The sequence below is a fragment of the Nymphalis io genome, chromosome 11 (genome assembly GCF_905147045.1).
Source record: "Nymphalis io chromosome 11, ilAglIoxx1.1, whole genome shotgun sequence".
In the NCBI taxonomy this organism is placed as follows: Eukaryota; Metazoa; Arthropoda; class Insecta; order Lepidoptera; family Nymphalidae; genus Nymphalis; species Nymphalis io.
In genome coordinates this window covers 8,776,552-8,797,835 of record NC_065898.1, presented here as the reverse complement: position 1 = coordinate 8,797,835, position 21,284 = coordinate 8,776,552, and the positions used below count along the sequence as shown (strand labels likewise).

General features: G+C 33.8%; 1 protein-coding gene, 1 long non-coding RNA gene and 1 pseudogene across 3 annotated transcripts; 2 read left to right on the top strand and 1 right to left on the bottom strand.

Moving 5' to 3' along the window:
- Window positions 1–424: 424 nt before the first annotated feature.
- On the bottom strand, window positions 425–1,752 carry LOC126772004 (uncharacterized). 2 transcript variants are annotated; one of them, XR_007669598.1, is made up of 3 exons: window positions 1,584–1,752; window positions 1,422–1,497; window positions 425–1,033 (listed from the first exon to the last, which is right to left on the bottom strand). It is a non-coding gene; the product is annotated as an uncharacterized LOC126772004 (long non-coding RNA). The 2 variants fall into 2 exon arrangements; XR_007669599.1 differs by having other exon boundaries at window positions 425–947; window positions 1,584–1,751.
- A 3,557-nt stretch (window positions 1,753–5,309) lies between these two features.
- On the top strand, window positions 5,310–6,780 carry LOC126771981 (uncharacterized). The gene is made up of 2 exons (XM_050492184.1): window positions 5,310–5,735; window positions 6,543–6,780. Exons 1-2 carry the CDS (start codon window positions 5,538–5,540, stop codon window positions 6,660–6,662), a joined length of 318 nt encoding a protein of 105 aa, XP_050348141.1. The 5' UTR covers window positions 5,310–5,537; the 3' UTR covers window positions 6,663–6,780.
- An 11,469-nt stretch (window positions 6,781–18,249) lies between these two features.
- Window positions 18,250–19,113, top strand: LOC126772067 (uncharacterized; annotated as a pseudogene).
- Window positions 19,114–21,284: the final 2,171 nt, after the last annotated feature.

Genomic DNA, 21,284 nt, shown 5'->3' with positions numbered 1-21,284 from the left:
TTCGCGTAGCACTAAATCAATCGCTTGCCGCCGAGAGCTCGAAATAACTCGTCGCGTACTCATATCCCCGCGTATGAAAAATAGTCCGCAACTCCGCTCCGCATTACTTTCTAGCTCCGCTCTGGTGGACATACACAGACTGCAACTCCGCTCCGCATTACTCTGTTACTCCGCTCCGCTGCCTCGCTCCGCTACGGTGGACAGGCAGCCTTAAACGTGTATAAGAATCAACATCTTTCATTAGGGACATTTTTTAAATTAATGTATAATCTGTTCCGAGTAATGTTTTTACATCTCAAGGTACATTTATTTATTCTGTAAATAGGTAAACGTAAATCGACGATCGCCTAAATATTTGTTCTATATTTGGCTATTACATCAATGACAGTCAAACAACGAAATTTATAAGACGTAAAGGTTCGTTTACGTACCATATTTTATTAAAGTTTTAATCTAAATGGAAATAAATCGGACAATGCTTTCAAATATTAATCTCGATTATTAATACGTTAATAATTAAATTATATTTTTTTAATGTATTTTAATTTCACTAAGAATATTGTCACGGTGTTCGTTCCACCAAGTTACCGTTACATTAATAAAACTGATCATAAAGATTATAAAATTTTAATTATAAAATTTACAACATAAAAAATCAGGGGGTGGGCCCTTGACAGCATCTGGTCAATTAAGTTAACATTCATGCAATAAAATATTACAAGTTAGTTGTAGGCGAGTTGGCATCGGTTAAAATTAAGTAATAGACTTAAATAAAGAAATAAGCAGGATAGTGCAAACCCCGAACGCATTGTCACAATGAGTGAACAAATAAATAAAAGCAGTGCGAAGCAGCAAAAAGCACCAGCAGTAACAGCAGGCCACAGGACAAGCAGCCTCTCCTTCACAAAACAGCGGAGCCTCCAACAGCCCCAAATCAGCCACAATTCCTAGGTTGAGTTCACCGAAAAATATTATATTACTTTGTAATGCAATATACAAAGTATATATAAAATTAAAGAAAAATAAACACTCCCTGTGAACAAAACAACTTATTACCTATCTTGCATAAATACTAAGAAGGTCCTAAGAATGCCCTAGACACAGGTACAAAGAAAAATAAGTTAATAAAATCAAGTAATAACCTAAACAATTGAGGTTATTAAAGTTAACTTTTAAAGTGTCAGAATATGGCAAATTATTGCTTAATTAGCAATAAAATATTATTAGAAAGCATGAACTATACTTAATTTAATGGAACAAAGCTTTTAAACAATTCGAATCACATTAGGATTCGACCCAGGTCACCTAGTACATTGACAAGGTCTATGTTCAGTTTTTGAACAAAATATTAAGAAATTGATAAAAATAAATATTGAACCACGTGATATATTGAATTGAATGTAATTTATGCATCAACTCACCTCAGGAGTGTTTAAATATGTAGAAATAAGGCAATATATGACTTATATTGCAAGAGGCACGGTTTCGATACAAAGACTGGAATTAAACGAAGAATCGATTAAATACTACTCAAATAACAAATAATATGCCTCGACTAAACGAATACAATGTGTTTTACTTACGGCTTGGTAACTCGAACCTCTTAAATAAGTTTTACAAAGTAGATGACGTATATTCAACGAATATACTTACAAAAAGGAATATATTTAATCGTTTAAACTGACAGGCATCGGTAAGCGACCGGCGCTTGCTCAACGATCAAAAAGATGTTTGACCGGCGAACAACGTAGTGCTGCCATCTCTCAAACAGCATAGATAATAAATGTCGAAACAATGAATGCCGATTCGATAACCGTAATTTATTTTATAAACCGGTTAGGTTAGGTAAAATAAATACAACATTTTAATAAAATTAAAATATTGAAAAATTAAAATTTTTAGGGTTACAAAATTTAAAACAAAGCATAATACAAGGACAATGTAAGAAGGAATGCACTTGATTAATTTCTATTTAAATGTTAACGGGAATTAGTAGTTACCTTCTAGGAAAGACGGCTTGCAACAATTGTCTCGTCGCTGAAGTGTGGGAAGTCGAATCGTTTTCTGCCAATAGTCTGGCAGGCACGGTGATTTCATTGTCAGTATAAGTAGGTAGTTGTTAATTTTTTTCGTTATTTATGTTAGAATTTATATAAGGCAATAAAAGCCTTATTTATTGATTGATTTTTTCCATATAAGTAGGTGATTAAGGTATTATATTGTTAGCACCACATAACAGAGTCACACACAATATAGACCATAGAATAAATAAAATCGCTGTCTATAAATAATCGAGTATAATAATTTATTAAATATTTTGTATCGTAATTAATATTAGTCTATTTGGATCATTAGGTCAAGTTTACGTCAAACTTTAGAGTTTTCGAAGTAAGATCGAAGAGCTTAGTGCGTGTCAGTATTTTAATAAATATCTTAGTGTTATAATTTAAAAAAAAACTTATATGTAAAGTCTAGATCGAGAGACAGAAAAATATGTGTAAGGTTCCATTTTATAAAGAAATAATTCGATTGGTAAGAAATAAGTCTTTATTCAATAACAAAATTCTTAATGTTGTCTAATAATGTCTAAAGCCTCCTAACCCTGTTTGAAGATTATCTCCTTAAGATAACAAAAGCGATTGAAGATGAAGAAAATATATTTTATAAATAGTAACATTTTACAACTTCAATAAATTTTATTCATAATATTAGGATTTTAAAGATTTCTAATTGCCCAGAAAATGTACAAGATAAGTCTAAAATAATACAGCAGTAAAGCGCTTAAACATTAATTGTTTCAAAGACAATAAGTAACTATAGTCGTAATTTTTATGTTCCCTTTTAGGGTACTGGACAATGAAAGTAGATAGGAATTTACCTGAAATTCTATAAAAAATTATTTCACAAAAGAAGATAATATATTTAGATCAGATCTAAAATGTTTGGATACATTAACATTAATAACTGTTTTTGCTTAATCAAAATGCCATAGTGGATTTTTTGAGAATACTAATGAAAATTTTACATTATTTGTAAAAAAATCCAAAACTCATTTAATATAAACTGTTGCCAATTTTCTATAAAAACATGCTAAATCTATATTGATTCGATTTTAAGGTTCCGTTGTGCTTTCCGTAGAAAACCTTTTCGCCTCACCGCAAGTTCTATATATGCTCATGCGAGATGATTTAATATTCATTTATATAATTTGTATTTATTATGAAACGAACAAATATTAAATTTTTATTGTTTATTAGTGATTTACTAGATCGTGAAAAGATTTAATTCACTATTTTTAAATATAGAAATATGTCCAGGGATAAAAAAGTGGTATGCAACGAGACCTCATTATTTTTAATTTTATTTTGCAAATGTTTTAAAAAATAGACTAAAATTTAATGGGAACTAGGTGAAGTCTCTTCGACATTCCAATTACCCACATAACATAAAATAATCATGACCTTATAGGCTAGGCCACCCGCTTAAATTTAGTTCTTTAATTAATAAATGTTTGCGTTCAAAATTTATTGTTAATAGATTTAATGAAAATATTATATTAAACATGTATTTTTTCAGACAAAATATAATTACTAAATAATGAAATTTGTATAATATGGGTTAACAAACATTTCAGAAAATGATTTTATTTAACTGTATTTGGACTTAATCGGTTATATTGCTTAGTACAACTTTAGTATAATACTAGTTTAAAAAGATACAGGTAAAAACATTGGTTCTAGAAAAGAGCATCCAATAGGATAAGGAAATAAACAATAGATTTATTGAGGTTTCCTTGTTATACAAAGTAATGCTTAGCGACCGAGTTGAGCCCAAAACATGTACCTTATATTTTATACCTGGAATTGACAATTTAAAAGCACGGTACTTTGAATAACTGCTGACAATTGCTATCGGATTCTTATTTGAACTGTAACTACTAAACAAAATCGAATCGATAATTTTACTGTTTCTTAGTGAGCATTTATTAAGAAATATTTATTTATTTTAAATTGCAATTCATTTCCCTTTACAAGATGTTCGCCGATATTGACGACGCTCTAGCGCTGCTGGAGCTGCACAACAGCCCCCGTCAAGGTAATTACGAAAATACTTGTAAGTGATAGCTTATTATTATAGATAGATAAGAAATCTGAATAAGGATTAATTTTAATTTATAACGTTTAAATTTTTACAGTCGAAACAAGATCTATTGGCGTCGCAACGCAGGTAACGATAAAACTAAAATGGTTTCTTTTGAACTAAGGATACCTAAGTACCCGACATTTGTCTCCCAATAAATATCAAACAAAAGATTTCGTTACACATGAGACAGTACGCAACCGATGCATTTCTCAAATGTTTTAGATCAAATAATAACTGAAGTAAAATATTATTAGAATATTATAACGACACTATTACTGACTGAACTATACTATATTTATAACTTATATACCTCCCTTGAATACACGGGCGAAAATTTGTAAAAAAAAAATTAAAAATTTTCAAGCGAGCCACCTAGCTTAATTTAGGTGAATCATATAACTGTAAAAACGGTCATTATATATCTAAGCCTAAATTTCTTTAACTGTGACCAGCCTTATAGTTATTAAGACTTATAAAATCTCGTATATTTTATGAATATAATAAATTGTAAGAAGATCGTATATCGATATCGAGATCGCGTCGTAGTATACATTTTTGAAGCATTTATTTTTCGACAGAAGCAATCTCACATTAATCAATACGGTTTTTTTAATCTTTACTATATCCTCGTATATAAAATATATAAATGGAGTACCTATGTTTAATATATACCTACCGAGGTACTAGTTAGTATTTGAGTTCTTCAAAAAGTTGTATAATTATTAAGTATGTATACCACATACAAATGTATCGACAAATAACAGATGTGCTTAAATATTTAAAAATAATAATCTTCTGCGAAATCGTGAACAATATTATTTTGTCATGCATTGATTGTGTGTAAAAAGTACATAAGTAGTTAAGTATGTATATATATATATATATATATAGTAAAAGACTAAGCGTTCGAAATATACGATTAAATTAAAAAACTTTCAACGCTAGGCGAGCCAGCCAACTGACGATGATTGGTCGGCCGCCGAGTTACAGTACTGATTCAAACATTTACAATTATGTCAATAGGTTACGATTAAAAGTGGTATATTAGCTTTGGGTTACCTTCTCCTGTATATAACGTATTCCCTTTTGACAATAGAAAATCAAAAATAGGAAAGAAGCAATGCAATGCTGAATGTTCTATTAAGCCAGTCATAATAGGTTTACTCTTAGCCATTTAAGTCATAAATAACAAGATTTTCTTTTATTTTTCAGCCGCAAATCAGAGGAACGTTCAGAATCTTAAACTGACATTCGATCAAGGAACGCAGACCGATCCTGTTCTCGATTATCCTTCAATTGTCAATTTAGAAGAACTGGAAACGGCATTAAAACACTTGTACCAGCAGGTCCTAGCCGTATTATATAATTCCGAAAAAAATGAAAGTCGATCAATAATGGATAGGACATCTGAAGATCAAGGACTAGATGAGAATGAAGAGATTTTAGCAGTAGAAGAACCGACCATTGTTCTTCAAAATACGTCAAGTGTTGAGCTCGAAATGGATGAGATGGCTGGTGGCTTAAAAATACGTAGAGTATCAGCGCAGACTACTAACGCATGTTTGCCATTGTCGGTTAACAATGTTGATATGGTTTGTATGTTTATATATTATTCATGTGTATACATAAGTAGTTAAGTATATAAAATTTAATTACCTCTAAAGTTCGACGTAAACTTGACCTAATGATCCAAATAGACTTTAATATTAGCACAGAATATATAACGTATCTCTCTATCACTGGCGTCCAATGGGTAAAAGTAATTTACTGAAAGAGACCAGGTGCAGATCTAAAGGCTTTCGTGCTTTCCGAGGCAAGGGTGTTAAAACTGCTAACTTCGGAAGTCCGAGCTGCTACTGACAATTTCTCAAAAAAAATCCAGCAACATTATTATTGGTCCATCCGGGATCTTTAAATATGTGCTTTCACAACTCAAAGGCTACAAACGTATTTATATTACATAGGACTCATAATCAACTGAATTGTAGAATTTCTATGGTCCTAATTTAATTTCAAAACGATTAAATAAAAACGAATTGCAATTATTTTTAAAGAACGCTTGACGTATTGTTAAAAAGCTTAAACACATTAAACTATAAAGTTATTATTTAGTATGAATTACGATACAAAATATTTAATAAATTATTATACTCGATTATTTTAAAGACAGCTATTATATTTATTCTATGGTCTATTTTGTATGTGGCGCTGTAATGAGGTGCTGACTATATAATACCTTAATCACCTGTTTATAGGGAAAAGATCAATCAATAAATAAAAGCCATTATTGATTAATATAAATTCTAACATAAATAAGTGAATAATGAAAAAAATTAACAACTACCTACTTATACCGACAGTGAAATCAATATAATTATTAAAGTACTTTTAATTCGTAGGTTTCAATTGGAAACGGCAATGTCACCGTGCCTGCCAGACTAATGGCAGAAATCGATTGGACTTCCCACACTTTAGCGACGAGACGAACATTTACAATTATGTCAATAAGTTACGATTAAAAGTGGTATATTAGCTTTGGGTTACCTTCCCCTGAATATAACGTATTCCCTTTTGTCAGTTAATAGAATTTCAAAAATAGGAAAGAAGCAATGCAATGCTGAATGATAGAACATTCAATAGCCAGTCGTAATGGGTTTACTCTTAGCCATTTAAGTCATATATAACAAGATTTTCTTTTATTTTTCAGCCGCAAATCAATCATTAGCCATGCCAAGTCAGAGCGCACTAAGTAATAATAATATAATAACTCAAACTGACGACCAAGAGGTAATACTTGCATTCAATGCAAAATTGTATTATTTAATTGTAAATAGTAGACGATATTGTCAACACCGTCGCTGAAAGGTGCAATGTTCCTAAAAGGATTGTTAGGTTGGTATTCATATTTTAATCCCATAACTTTTGTACCTTTTAACTTTTTAGATATTTTATTAAGAAAATGGAATATTTTTTGTATTATACCATCTAACAAAAAATCAGATAACATAAAGTAAAAAATTAAGTAAATGACAAAATATGTTTTTGTAGTCCGGAGACTTAGTGTTAAAAAAATTACAGAAGTTCTATTACGACAAAATGTTCGGACGCAGCAAAGTTATATAGAAATCGTCAACGGTACAGAAAAAAGCACGAACAACAAAACCGAGAGAACGTCTCGCCATCTTCTGCGAAGCGGACGAATCCGAATATTTGAGATTAAGGAGACAAAGATCTTTTATTAATTTGTACCATTTGTTAATCTATTAAAATATGTAATTACTTTTAAATAAAGTATAAAATATACTAATAGTTTTTTTTTTTTGATAAAATAATTAATCAAGTACAAATTTAAATGTCATGACAAGAAAACAATATTATCATTATTATATATTTGTATCAATATTACATCTTAACATAAATTAAATCAACATTCACAGAGTAAACAATTGTGTTTTTAGTAAAGTTAACATACTATACAATCTAATCTGAACAAAACAGTGTGACTTTTTTGTGTGGTGGGTGTTTTGCTATAAGCATTTCACTATCTACCGATCATTAACTAATACAAAAGAATTGAGTACAAAGGGACGAAAGCTTTTTACGAAACGTAAAAAGCTGAGTCAATCAATCAAACGCAATATACCAATACTCAATATAAAGTCGATAATATAGACCTCACAGAAAGTAAACTTCGTAACATTATACAGCAAGATTTAGCTTTAACAATACATAATTTAGTAACCACGCAGCTAAATACTATTAATGATCAAATAAAAGGTTTTTGTGAATCACTTAACTTTATTAATGCGCAGTATGAGCAAATGAAATCAAAACTTGAGAAAAAATTAAACATTGTTGACCAACTAAAACGTGAAAATGATAATCTTTAATCCTCTGTAAAAGACCTTACCTCTAGATTAAATATTGTTGAAGTGCATATGAGAGAGTGCAATGTTGAGATAAATGGTATTCCTGAGCATGGAAATGAAAATTTATCAAATGTAATTGTTCAATAAGTAATGTTATTGTAAATCCTTTGACGGAAGACGACATAAAACATGTTACTAGAGTTGCGCAATTTAACCGAAACACCGAAAACGAGAAACCGCGATCAGTCATCGTCTAGCTACAAAGTGCAAGACATCGAGACGCGATGTTAGCGGTTGTTGCTCAATTTAATAAAAAAAATCTAAAGAAAAACTAAATCACATCACCTCGGAATGAGGGACATGTAAACCTATATATGTTTCGGAATATTTATCGCCAGAAAATAAAGCACTTCACGCAGCCACACACACTAGAGCCAAGGAAATGAAATACCGCTTCACTTGGGTGAGAAATGGAAAAAGTTTTGTACGTAAGGATGAATTGAGCCAGGCAAAACAAATCAAGAATGAAGATTGTCTGAAGCTTATAAGCTAACATCATTATTTCTACCAGTATTATGGGTTAGCAAAATGTTAGATATATACTATCAAAACGTAAGAGGCAACAAAAACGTACGATATCCTAAAAAATTTCCTAAATTCTAATTATAAAGTTGTAATTTTTACTGAAATATGGTTGAACTTCGCAATCTCGAGTAATGAGCTGTTTGATTCACGCTATATAGTGTACAGGAAGGATCGTTTTTGTTCAGAACTCTCAAAAAAAGACGGAGGAAGCGTATTAATTACTATATCTAAAGATATTTCTTCTTGCCGAGTATGTCATTGGGAGACCGACAATGAAATGATGTGGGTTAAATTAGACATAACCAGTGATTATTCTGTTAAAAAAGGCGGTGTTTGTGTTGTATACCTACCACCTCCGGTAAAAGTAGAAAATACTAAATTTTTTTTTGAAAATATATATGTTGTTACTAATCAAATTGATGATGTAATAGTAGTAGGCGGTTTTAATATGGGCCTTATTGAATGGAATGCAGGTGATGATTGTACGTATTTGATTCTGTATCATCCTAATCTGTTAATAAGTCTCTCGTATCCTCATATATCATACATCCGACCCAAAGTCTGTATACGATACAATTTTTATAAGGCTGATTATGCAGAGATTGGTAACGAATTAAGTGATATGGATTGGTATTACAAATTTTCCAATTGTAATAATGTTAATGCCATGATAGAGATACTTTACAGCACTCTGTATGAAATAATAGAGCGATTAGTACCTAAGCGAAAATTACGGAATTCTAAGTATACTAAATGGTTCAAACACAACCTTACTAAGTTACTCAAGGAAAAGGAGAAAATATGGTAACCCTAGGGATAAACTTGAATTTCAAATATTGCGTAGTCACTGCCATGATTTATTTGATAGTTGTTATAATAACTACAAAAGAAACGTCGAATATAATATTCAAAAGAATCAGACTTTATTTTGGAATTACTTTAAAAGCAAACGTAATGTAAATTTTTTGCCTGCATCTATGTCGTTGGGTGGCATTAGCGCTAGTTCAGGCGTAGAAATAGCCAACCTTTTCGCTAGCCACTTTTCTTCTGTCTATCCTAATGAATCTACACACACGATAACTCCAAATAATATACATTACACTTCACACACATATAACTCACATTACAACACTTACTAAAATAACATTTAACGAAGAGGTGTTAAAAAAAATTAAATCATTAGATCCTGAAAAAGGAGCGGGTCCAGACGAAATTCCACCTATTTGAATAAAAAGATGCGGCTCTGCTCTAGCTTTTCCATTGACGTTAATTTTTAATAATTCTATAAAGGACGGTATTTTCCCCGAGGAATGGAATAAAGCGCGAATAGTACCAGTTCACAAATATGGAGACCGATCGAATAACTACCGTCCAATCTCTATCCTTTCCTGTCTTTTTAAGCTGTTAGAGAGCCTAGTGTATCCCTTGCTTAATAAACATTTTAACAACATCATCACACACTCGCAGCACAGTTCAAACTAATCTAACACATTTTACTTCAGACTTGGCATTAGCAATGGACAGGGGGGACCAGATAGATGCTATACATGCTGATTTCAGTAGCGCATTTGACAAAGTAAACCATCAAATACTTCTTAATAAATTACATCAGTATGGCCTTGGAACCACTCTACTTAGATGGTTTCAGTCATATTTGGCATAAAGATCTCTTACAGTTGCCGTAACTGGGTTTGAATCTCAGATATATTTAGCTAAAAGTGGGGTTCTAATGGCTCACATTTGGGTCGCCTCTTGTTTCTCGTTTTTATAAACGATATTACTGAGAATATAAAGTATTGTATGTGTTCATTTGTGTTTGCAGACGATCTCAAAATATACAAAACAGTAAAATACGGTCGTATTGTACGACCTCAACAATATTATTGCATGCTGTCATCTCAAAAATATGACTGTTAACGTAGGCAAATGTTTTCATATAAAATTTACCTGTAAGAAAAAACCGCTTGTTTCTAGTTACTCAATTGAAAATAAAATATTACAAGAATTATCGCAAATTAAAGACTTAGGAGTCACTATTGACAGGCGTCTAACCTTTGTAACTCATGTTGATAACATATTTGTTAAAGCGGCTCAAAATCTTGGTTTTATCAAGCGGAACACTCAAGGCTTTTCAAGGAAAACTAAATTACTCTTGTACAATTCATTGGTGCGTAGCTTAGTCTTGAGTATGCTAGTGTTATATGGAACCCACTGTATAGCGTACAATCTCAGCGTATTGAGAGTATTCAGCGAGCCATTACGAAACATCTTGCTTTTTCATGAAAAGGATTTTTCGTATAAATTTTGCCAAAGAACGTTTGGCAAAATTTATACGATTTCTCTTCGGAGTAGGCGCGAAATGTTAGAACTTAAATTCCTACACAGTATTATTAACTATAAGGTAACCAACTCAGACTTAATTGAGAGAATACTGATATCAGTTCCGTCTAAGTCACACAGAAGTACTCACACACACAAAATATTTCATACTCCTTGCGTAAAGTCTCATATTGGTAAACAAGCTCCCTTAGTACGGTTGTATAGTAAATATAATAATATCGTTAGATCAATACCGAGATTGACATTTTTTATGACTCTACCTTAATCTTTAGAAATAAGTTACTTAATTATTATAAAATGCATGATTCGTTTTAATTATTACTTTTAATAATTTTAATTATGATTTCGACGATTGATTCTTTATAATAACAATGACATTATTTATTATTTAATTTTGACATTTTTAATAGTTACAGATGATTTTTTGTTACTTTTAATTTAAATTAGATTAGATGGAATCTGGAAGTGCTATTGTAATTGACATGCATATTAGATTTACTATTCCTGTTTAATAAAATAATTATTTTTAATGCTTTATATGTATGTTGTAAGTATGCTATTACAAATAAATAAATATTTATTCCGAATATATCTCCCCGAATACGCGGGCGAAAACTTGTAATAAATAATTTTAAAAATTTTAAGCGGTATATTAGGTATAAATAGAGTACAGCCAGTAATAGTATCGTGGTTATAATACTCTAATAATATTTTACTTCAGTTATTATTAGATCTAAAACATTTGAGAAATGCATCGGTTGCATACTGTGGTCACGCATAATGAAATCTTTTGTTTGATATTTATTGGAGGACAACCGTCGGGTACTTGGGTGTCCTCAGTTCAATAGAAGTTTATCCACCATACCATTTTAGTTTTATCTTTACCTGTGTTTCGACGCCAATAGATCTGGTTTCGACTGTAAAAATTTAAACGTAATTAATTAAAATAAATCCTTATTTAGATTCGTTATCTATATACAATTAGAAGCTATCACTTACAAGTATTATCATGATGACTCCGGTGGGGGTTTATGTGCAACTCCAGTAAAGCTTACGCAGCGTCGATATCTGAAAACGTAGTCATTTTAACGCTTAATTAACTGCAATTTAAAATAAATAAATACTTCTAAGTAAAAGCTCACTAAGAAACTGTAAAACTGTTTATCGATTCGTTATTGTTTAGAAGTTCAAATAAGCTTTCGATGGCAATTGTCAGCAGTTATTCAAAGTACCGTGCTTTTCATTCCTAGTATAAAATATAAGGTACATGTTTTCGGCTAAACTCGGCCGCTAAGCATTACTTTGTATAACAAGGCAACCTCAATAAACCTATTGTTTATTTTCCTTATCCTATTGGATGCTCTTTTCTAGAACGAATGTTTCTACCTGTATCTTTTTAAGCTAGTAAGTATTATACTAAAGTTGTACTAAGCAATATAACCGATTAAGTCCAAATACAGTTAAATAAAATCATTTTCTGAAATGTTTGTTAACCCTTATTATAAAAATTTCATTATTTAGTATTAATATTTTCTTTGAAAAAATACATGTTTAATATAATATTTTCATTAAATCTTCTTCTTATTTTGTTCACGGGTTCTAAACATTTTGCTTTCGTCAGCACATTTCGTGGTTATGCTGGTTCTAAACACAAGAAATAAGAAAAATGAATACAAACTGATATAAAATCAATATATCTTTACATTAATGAAAGTTAGTTAAACTTTACCTTACTACATTCTCTGGTACAGAATAATTTTCTACCACAGTTTAAACAATATCATTTACTAGAGCTGCGTCTAGTTTCTTTTTAGCAGGTTTGTCAGGAAAAGCCGGTGAAGGCTTTCCTGTTCGCTAACAGAGATGCTAAATGAGCCGCCAATACCCTGAAAAGAATATTGTGCCATGTTAATATGAATATCGACATGAAGTGGTGAACATGTCCAAGAATGTCATTTAAACCTACTTTCTTGAAAAGGCAGCTGTCAAAAGTTTACGAGTGCCATTCGTATAAGTCTAGTCCATGTTCTCGAGAAGTCTGGCTGGAACTGATGCATTTCCGTCTCCAATTAAAACCTAAAATGATTATGTTTATATTAATTATTAAATATATTCCATGTAAAATAAACTAAGGCGCCAAAACCCATACCATTTCGTTATTTGACTTATTCGAATTTCTTAGTTTTAAAGTTCCTTTCTCTTCTTTATGAGCTCTCATGTTACTGTTTGTAAAGACATCGCGTTCTTTTGCAAATGTTCAATCACAGTCTCCAAGAGGACTCTAAAATTAATTATAAATAGAAGTTATTTAGTAATGTCTCATAGTTAACATTAAAAAAAACTATATTACATATACACACATTACGAAAACTCTGTATGAATCGAATTATTTTAATCCTCTCGTCTTTATTAAAATTCTAATATGATTTTGATTTAATTAACTAAGTACATGGTTGACAGTCGCGAACGACAGACATAAATTAAACATGAAAACTCAGTGGTAGATACCTACTTGACCCTGCTACTACAAATGTTCAAATATGTACCCTCGATCTTAGATTAAACTTAACATGTTCCCATTGGGTTATTTTGATGCTGTTATATTTTTGAGCAAAAAAAAACTAAGACACCATTATGATTTATTGTCATTTCTCATTATTCTATCTTCATTATTGTCAGTTAACCGCGGTTTTTTGGTCATGACATTTAAATTTGTACTTGATTCATTATTTTGTCAAAAAAAGCTATAAAATATACTTTATTTAGAAGTAATTACATATTTTTAATTGATAAATAAATGTTCAAGATGACGATATGCAGATGGGCTATCGGCCGGCCGTCCATCCTTACGAAGTAGGACTAAGTGACCCTCCTTCCATGTCACCGGGAATCGGCCTTGCTCTAAGTAGGACGAAAAAATACACCTGAGCTTCGTTGCAAATGCTTCTAACATCAGGACGTTGAGCCAGATTCAGCCTGAGATCCCATCCGGTCCAGGGGCTGCATTTTTGGAACGCAGACTTGACAAAGCTGCTTCAAGCTCATCTTGAGTGACCATCAACCAACCAGGCACCAAGGTGTCTACATTTTCTTCTATGTGAGGCGTCGACATAAAAGTGGGGGAGTAGTCCGCTCTATCTGGGAATAATGCCTCGATAACACTTCTCAATACTTGCAGTTGCAGGCTGTGTTATCGGCGGCGCCCAAGGGTGGAGCTTACCTCGAACCAATCGATATGGACTGCCCCCATGGGTCTCGATTGACCAGGTCTATCATGTGATGGTATGCAGTCTCTTTCGCACTTTGAATGGCAAGCTTTAGAGCCTTTTTTGCATCTTTGTAGGCCGCATAGAATTGTTCTTCTCCAGCTTCTAATTGAGACTGTTGTCGTCGCCGTCGTCTGCGATGTCTTGTGTATCTCCGTCGGGCTTTAACGCAGGTTTTACGCAATGCGGCAATTTCGTCCGACCACCAATAAACTTGCTGTCTGGAGGGAGTTGCCTCGACCCGAGGCATAGAAGCGTCACAGATGTCAGCCATAGCGCTACGCAGTGAGCTAGCTATCTCATCAATATCGACAGGTTGCTCTATCGGACTGAATATCCATGTCTGAACAATTGCGGCTTCGATCAATACATCCTTGTTCAGACGTTTCGAGCTCCATCGAAGTTTGGTCAGTCTTCCAGCTTGCGCATTCTTTGTTATTTGACTTCCAGTGATTTCGAAAAGAATATACCGGTGATCAGATAGGGTTTCTATGTCCTCAGCGACCCTCCAGTTCTGAACGCGGTTTATCAAAGTGGTACTCGCGAATGTGATATCAACAATTGACCCGCCTTGTTGCCTCACACATGTGTTGATGCTAAGATCGACTTCTGACAACCATTCTTCCACGAGTTTTCCACGGGCGTCAGTAGTTGGACATCCCCACATCACTGATTTTGCGTTCAGATCACCCGCAAGAACCACGGAAATGTGGTTGGTGTGACTGAACACGGCCTCGACCCCATTCAGAAATTGTTCAAATTCTGCCACGGTTTTGTTCGGAGAAAAGTATGTCCCGATGACTAGAACTTTCCCGACGTATGCCGCAATCCATCCACAACCTTTGAACACTGCCAAAATGAAGGGCACCAGGGTTCTGTAGGACCAGGGCTACCGTATTATTTGCATCCCCAACCCAATTATAACCGTCGGCCACATGTGTGGACCACTCGAGCATACTCTGTACGAGTAGATCTTGCGCTCGGGCACAGTGGTTGATGTTATCTTGTAACACCTTAAGGTTCATAGTCGTTTTATGGCTAATTGTCTTCCTCCATGGCTACGACGTCACTTGCCTGACATGTCGTCTGTGAGGGCTTCAAGGTAACAGCGTTCCTAGGCCTATTCTTATCAGAAACAGATGCATTGCAAGCTTTGCACCCCGATGCGTGACTGACTGCGGTCAACCTGTGCTGTGCATTTCGCCCCTTTGTGCCCTATAACGGAATTGCTTGGGTTCTAGGAGTTTGACCTTAGCCGATACCCATCCAACTTGTAGCCGACCAGAATTGACGATCGTTTTCGCTGCTTTTATAGGGCATCGAACCTATACAGATCCTAGCCCAGTTGGCATAACCCGGATTACACCAGGTTTTTTATGGTTTCCACTGGGCAATTCCCAGCCTGAGCTACTGCTACTGCTACCTCTGAAATGGAGATATCAGCACACTTTGTCGGTGTAGTTATCCGGACATTACCCTCATTCAGGTGTTCCCTTAGCTTTTTGGCCAAGGCATCTGCCTGCTCGGCACTGGCTATGCTCGGCACCTCAAGAATTCGAGCTCGGTTAGTGTTGTTGCGTAGGTTATACCTCTGTCCTCTGCTCCCGGTTGCAGCGTTATGACCACCGCTGAAGATTTTGGAGTGCGAAGTTTCACTCGTTTCTTGCTCTCCACGTTTTTCTCTGTAGCTATTGTTACTTGTTTTTTAGCGCCTTTCTTCAATACCGTGGCCCAAGTTTGATTCGTGGATTCCGGTTCCTCAGATGGTACAGAAGACTCTCCATGTTGCATGGCTCTTGCTGCAGCTGCATCTTGAGCGGCAAGGGTCGTTTTCTTTTTTGTCAACTTCTTCTTTTTCTTCTTTTTTGATGGCTAACCATCAAAAAAGAAGGTTAGCCATCAGGCACTCGGTTCTGCCTTTTGTTTGCGAAGAAGTGTTCGTGCCCGTCTTATTCACGTTGTTTGCACGGTCCGCAGCTAGTGGCGGCCGTAGAGGTCTTCTCGGTAGAAGCCTGTCATTTAGGGATTCTATCTCGATCGCATCCATTATGGTCCCCACTTGAATCATTATCGAACGTACGAATTCGTCTGTCAGCGTCTTCTTTGGTGCTTTCTCCGTTTGTTGAATCGTTTGCTTTCCGATTGATCTCGGCAGAAGCAAGATATTCGGGAGAACTCTGTTTAAGTCGCGTGATTTCTTCCCGCAGTTCATAACTTTCCCCTCGAAGATCATTAACTTGCCTCATAAGTTGGCCGATTTCCACCTGTAGCTTTTATGTCTCCGATGTTGACGTCCTACTGTGTAGAGCTTCTACTGCAGCTTTGATAGAGGCCGCTGCTTCTTTTAGGGCACGTTGGAATGTGCCCTTTAAGTTTTTCGACCTTGTTGCTACTTTAAGTATGATATCGACATCATCAACAACCTGTTTATTTAGGGCAACAGCAGTTCGAGCATCGTCACCCTCCACCGTATGCAAACCTAGAGCTTGTCGGTTCTCGTTTGCAGAGCGTGTTCGCTCTTCAAGCTCTTTTTCCGCCTCTAGGCTTGCAGCTTCACGCTTCTTTGCTCGCGACGTCGTTTTTGAACTATTCGACTTCAACGATTTCAGGTTTGTATCTTCGCCTTCATCTTCATCGCTGGACGAAGCTGGTCCAGTTCTAGGCCGTTTTCTGGCTCTCCAGAGTCGTCCTCTTCCTGCTGCTGACTCGCTTGAGTCAACGGTCCGCAGACTAGTGTCTGTATCTATGTCTGTATGTAGGGATTTCCAAAGATACTTAACGTATAAAACATAGTCCTTTATTTTAACATTTTGTGTCGCAGAATAGATTTCAAATTGAGGCAAGTGACACTAATTGTATCCTACATCTTGAATATTTAAACGTGTATATAAATCAACTTCGTTTATTAGGGACATTTTTTAAATTAATGTATAATCTGTTCCGAGTAATGTTTTTACATCTCAAGGTACATTTATTTATTCTGTAAATAGGTAAACGTAAATCGACGATCGCCTGATGATTCACCATTTACATGTATGCTTTAAATATAACTAAATATTTGTTCTATATTTGGCTATTACATCAATGACAGTCAAACAACGAAATTTATAAGACGTAAAGGTAAAATATAGGTAAGGTAAGATAGTATTTTTATAAAAGCTAAGTTTCGTTTGATCTATTATATCTATATGAAATTATGTAAAATGTTTTTTCTTCAAACAATATAAGTTAAACAAACGAACGGGCCAAATATATGGCCGCCGTCTGTAGTGTCTACAATCTTGGCTTGTGCCTAAAGAGAGAATAATTCGTAGGAGCAAATAGTTTTATCATTGCTGTAAATAAATACAAATTGACGGAGGAATAATAAATACCTGTATAAATAATTATTATCTGTGAAAAATGATTAATCTTACACTCACCATTGGACCCGTTTCACCCGTTTGGACCCGTTTGGACCCGTTTGTTATCTGAAAATGTACATAATTATATGAGATATAATATATATATATATATATATATATATGTATGTATGAGCATGTCGGTAGTTGAAAATCATATAATCTATACCTATATATATATAATAAAATGTAACTGATCACTGTCTGTACATGGAAGATATTTGAGTAAAACTATTATCGTGGGCCTTAAGGTCTAGCGTTCTTTCCCGACGAGCTAACTTTTTACACACAATCAATGCATGACAAAATAATATTGTTAACGATTTCGCAGAAGATTATTGTTTTTATAATTATTTGAGCACATCTGTTATTTGTCGATGTATTTGTATGTGGTATACATACTTACTACTTATACAACTTTTTGAAGAACTCAAATAGGTTTTGGGTAGGTGTCAAATAAAAGATAACACGGTTTTATAAGAGCTCTTGTTAATTTTTATTAAATAAATTGGAAGATCAATAATTACACTAATACAAATGTTCTAATTGTTCTCCCTACCTGCCAGCTAAATCTCCATAACACGGATTTAATCCCCCAGAAACAGAAACATTGAAATATTTAAAAAAAAAAAAAAAACTTGCACTATGAAGTCCATCAAGCACTCAATTCAAGAACTGACTGAACACTTCAACTCACGGATGGCTGAATTTCAAAAGACTCTTCAGAGTTCTATCCCAGCATCAAGTCCAACCACCAACATAGCGGCTCAGTTTAATACATTTAGAGTCTTTGTTTTAACTGCGTTGGAGAGCCTTCAGAAGCAAGTTGAACTCCTGTCAAAGCAATACATCCAAATGGAGTTAGTTAGTAGAAGGAAGATGCTCTTGCATGGAATTCCTGAAGAAGTAAAGGAGAATGTACCAACTGTGGTGTCGAGGGTTTTATCAGATCATCTCAAGTTGCCTGAGCTTACCATGGATAAGCTCAGCCGATGCCAGCGATTGGGTCAATCCACGCGAGATAAGCCTCGAGCTATTCTTGTCAAATTCCATGATGCGTTGCTTTGTAATAAAATCTGGTACTCGAAAACATCTCCAAAAATACAGGTGTGACTCTTTCGGAATTCCTTACTAAGGAGAGACATGAACTGTTTATGGCTGCGAGACGGAAGTTTGGAATATCTAAATGCTGGACGAAGGATGGTGCCGTTATTGTTACTGGGTCAGACGGTAAGCGCCATCGTCTTGTCACAACAGCTGAACTTAATTCAATTAAATGCACACAAAATGATATTACTTTGGCTACTATTCCTGCTGCTATTCCCAGTACCAGTTCTGTAGATTCAATTGCTAAACCTACTAATATATATTTTGTTTTTTTTTTTTTTTTTTTATTCATATATATTTTAACTTTTTATCCATTTTTATATATATTTATTTTTTAATTATTATTATTTTTAGTATTTTATACATACATATAATAGTTGGTTGTTAATATAACCAGCATGATTTCAAACACTCTCAGTTTAAGCGACTCGAAAGACAATAGTGAGTATCTTAGTACGTCACTAAGATAGTTTTCATAGTGCTTCTCTTCCACTAAACTCTCTTTTAGATTCAACTTTCTCCGGTTTCACTAAAAACTTTAATGTAGTGTATATAAATGCACAGAGTATACCTTCTCATTACCCCGATTTGCTGTCTTCCTTCGATAGTAAAAATATTCATGCCGTCCTTATATCCGAATCTTTCCTGAAACCCTGCTTACCTTCAACTTCTTACTGTTTGCCTGGCTTTCATCTGATCCGGAATGATCGTACCGGTAAAGGTGGTGGTGGAGTGGCAATATATCTCTGTAGTCATATCCCCTTTACTATTTTAAATAAATCTCCTACACAATACTGCGAGTCATCTGAATATATTTTTATTGAAGTCTTATTCGACCATCTCAAACTACTACTGGGCGTTTTTTATAGTCCGTCCCTTACTATTAATTATTTTGATAATTTTGAAAATTTGTTGGAACAATTTAGTGCGTCTGTTGATCACGCAATAATTATGGGAGATTTCAATACTTGTTTAATTAAAGATGATCAACGCGCCAAACGTTTTAAAAATATAATTAATAGCTGTAACCTTAATGTACTTCATACGAACGCAACTCATTTTTTTCCGAATTGTTTGCCATCGCTGTTGGACTTAATGGTTGTTTCCTCGCCTAGTCATGTTGATGCGCATGGTCAGCTTCCCGCTGAAGCCTTTTCTAACCATGACTTAATTTATTTATCCTATGGAATACGGCCTCCGCGGGCTAAGCCCGTAATATTTAGTATCTCCTTTTTATATGTAAATGCACTTACCTGTTCTCTTACAAAAATTCTTTCACCAAAGGTTGTCTGTTAGAGATCGCTATAAGCGATAAGACTGCCTTTGCGCACCATTTTTTTATTTTCTTTTTCTTTGATTGTTTCCTACTTCTCTCATCTAATGTATATGTTGTGCAAAAAGTGTTAAATAAATAAATAAATACTAACTAGTACCTCGGTAGGTATATATTAAACAGAGGTACTCTATTTATATATTTTATATATGAGGATATAGTAAAGATTAAAAAAACCGTATTGATTAATGTGAGATTGCTTCTGTCGAAAAATAAATGCTTCAAAAATGTATACTACGACGCGATCTCGATATCGATATACGATCTTCTTACAATTTATTATATTCATAAAATATACGAGATTTTATAAATCTTAATAACTATAAGGCTGGTCGCAGTTAAATAAATTTAGGCTTAGATATATAATGACCGTTTTTATAGTTATATGATTCACCTAAATTAAGCTAGGTGGCTCGCTTGAAAATTTTTAAATTATTTTTTACAAATTTTCGCCCGTGTATTCAAGGGAGGTATATAAGTTATAAATATAGTATAGTTCAGTCAGTAATAGTATCGTTATAATATTCTAATAATATTTTACTTCAGTTATTATTTGATCTAAAACATTTGAGAAATGCATCGGTTGCGTACTGTCTCATGTGTAACGAAATCTTTTGTTTGATATTTATTGGGAGACAAATGTCGGGTACTTAGGTATCCTTAGTTCAAAAGAAACCATTTTAGTTATATCGTTACCTGCGTGGCGACGCCAATAGATCTTGTTTCGACTGTTAAAATTTAAACGTTATAAATTAAAATTAATCCTTATTCAGATTTGTTATCTATCTATAATAAGAAGCTATCACTTACAAATATTTTCGTAATTACCTTGATGGGGGTTGTTGTGCAGCTTGATGGGGGTTGTGTATAGGGAAATAAATTGCAATTTAAAATAAATAAATATTTCTTAGTAAAAGCTCACTAAGAAACTGTAAAATTATCGATTCGATTTTGTTTAGTAGTTCCAGCTCAAATAAGATTCCGATAGCAATTGTCAGCAGTTATTCAGAGTACCGTGCCTTTTAAATTGTCAATTCCAGGTATAAAATATAAGGTACATGTTTTGGGCTAAACTCGGTCGCTAAGCATTATTTTGTATAACAAGGCAACCTCAATAAACCTATTGTTTATTTCCTTATCCTATTGGATGCTCTTTTCTAGAACCAATGTTTTTACCTGTATCTTTTTAAACTAGTATTATACTAAAGTTAGTACTAAGCAATATAACCGATTAAGTCCA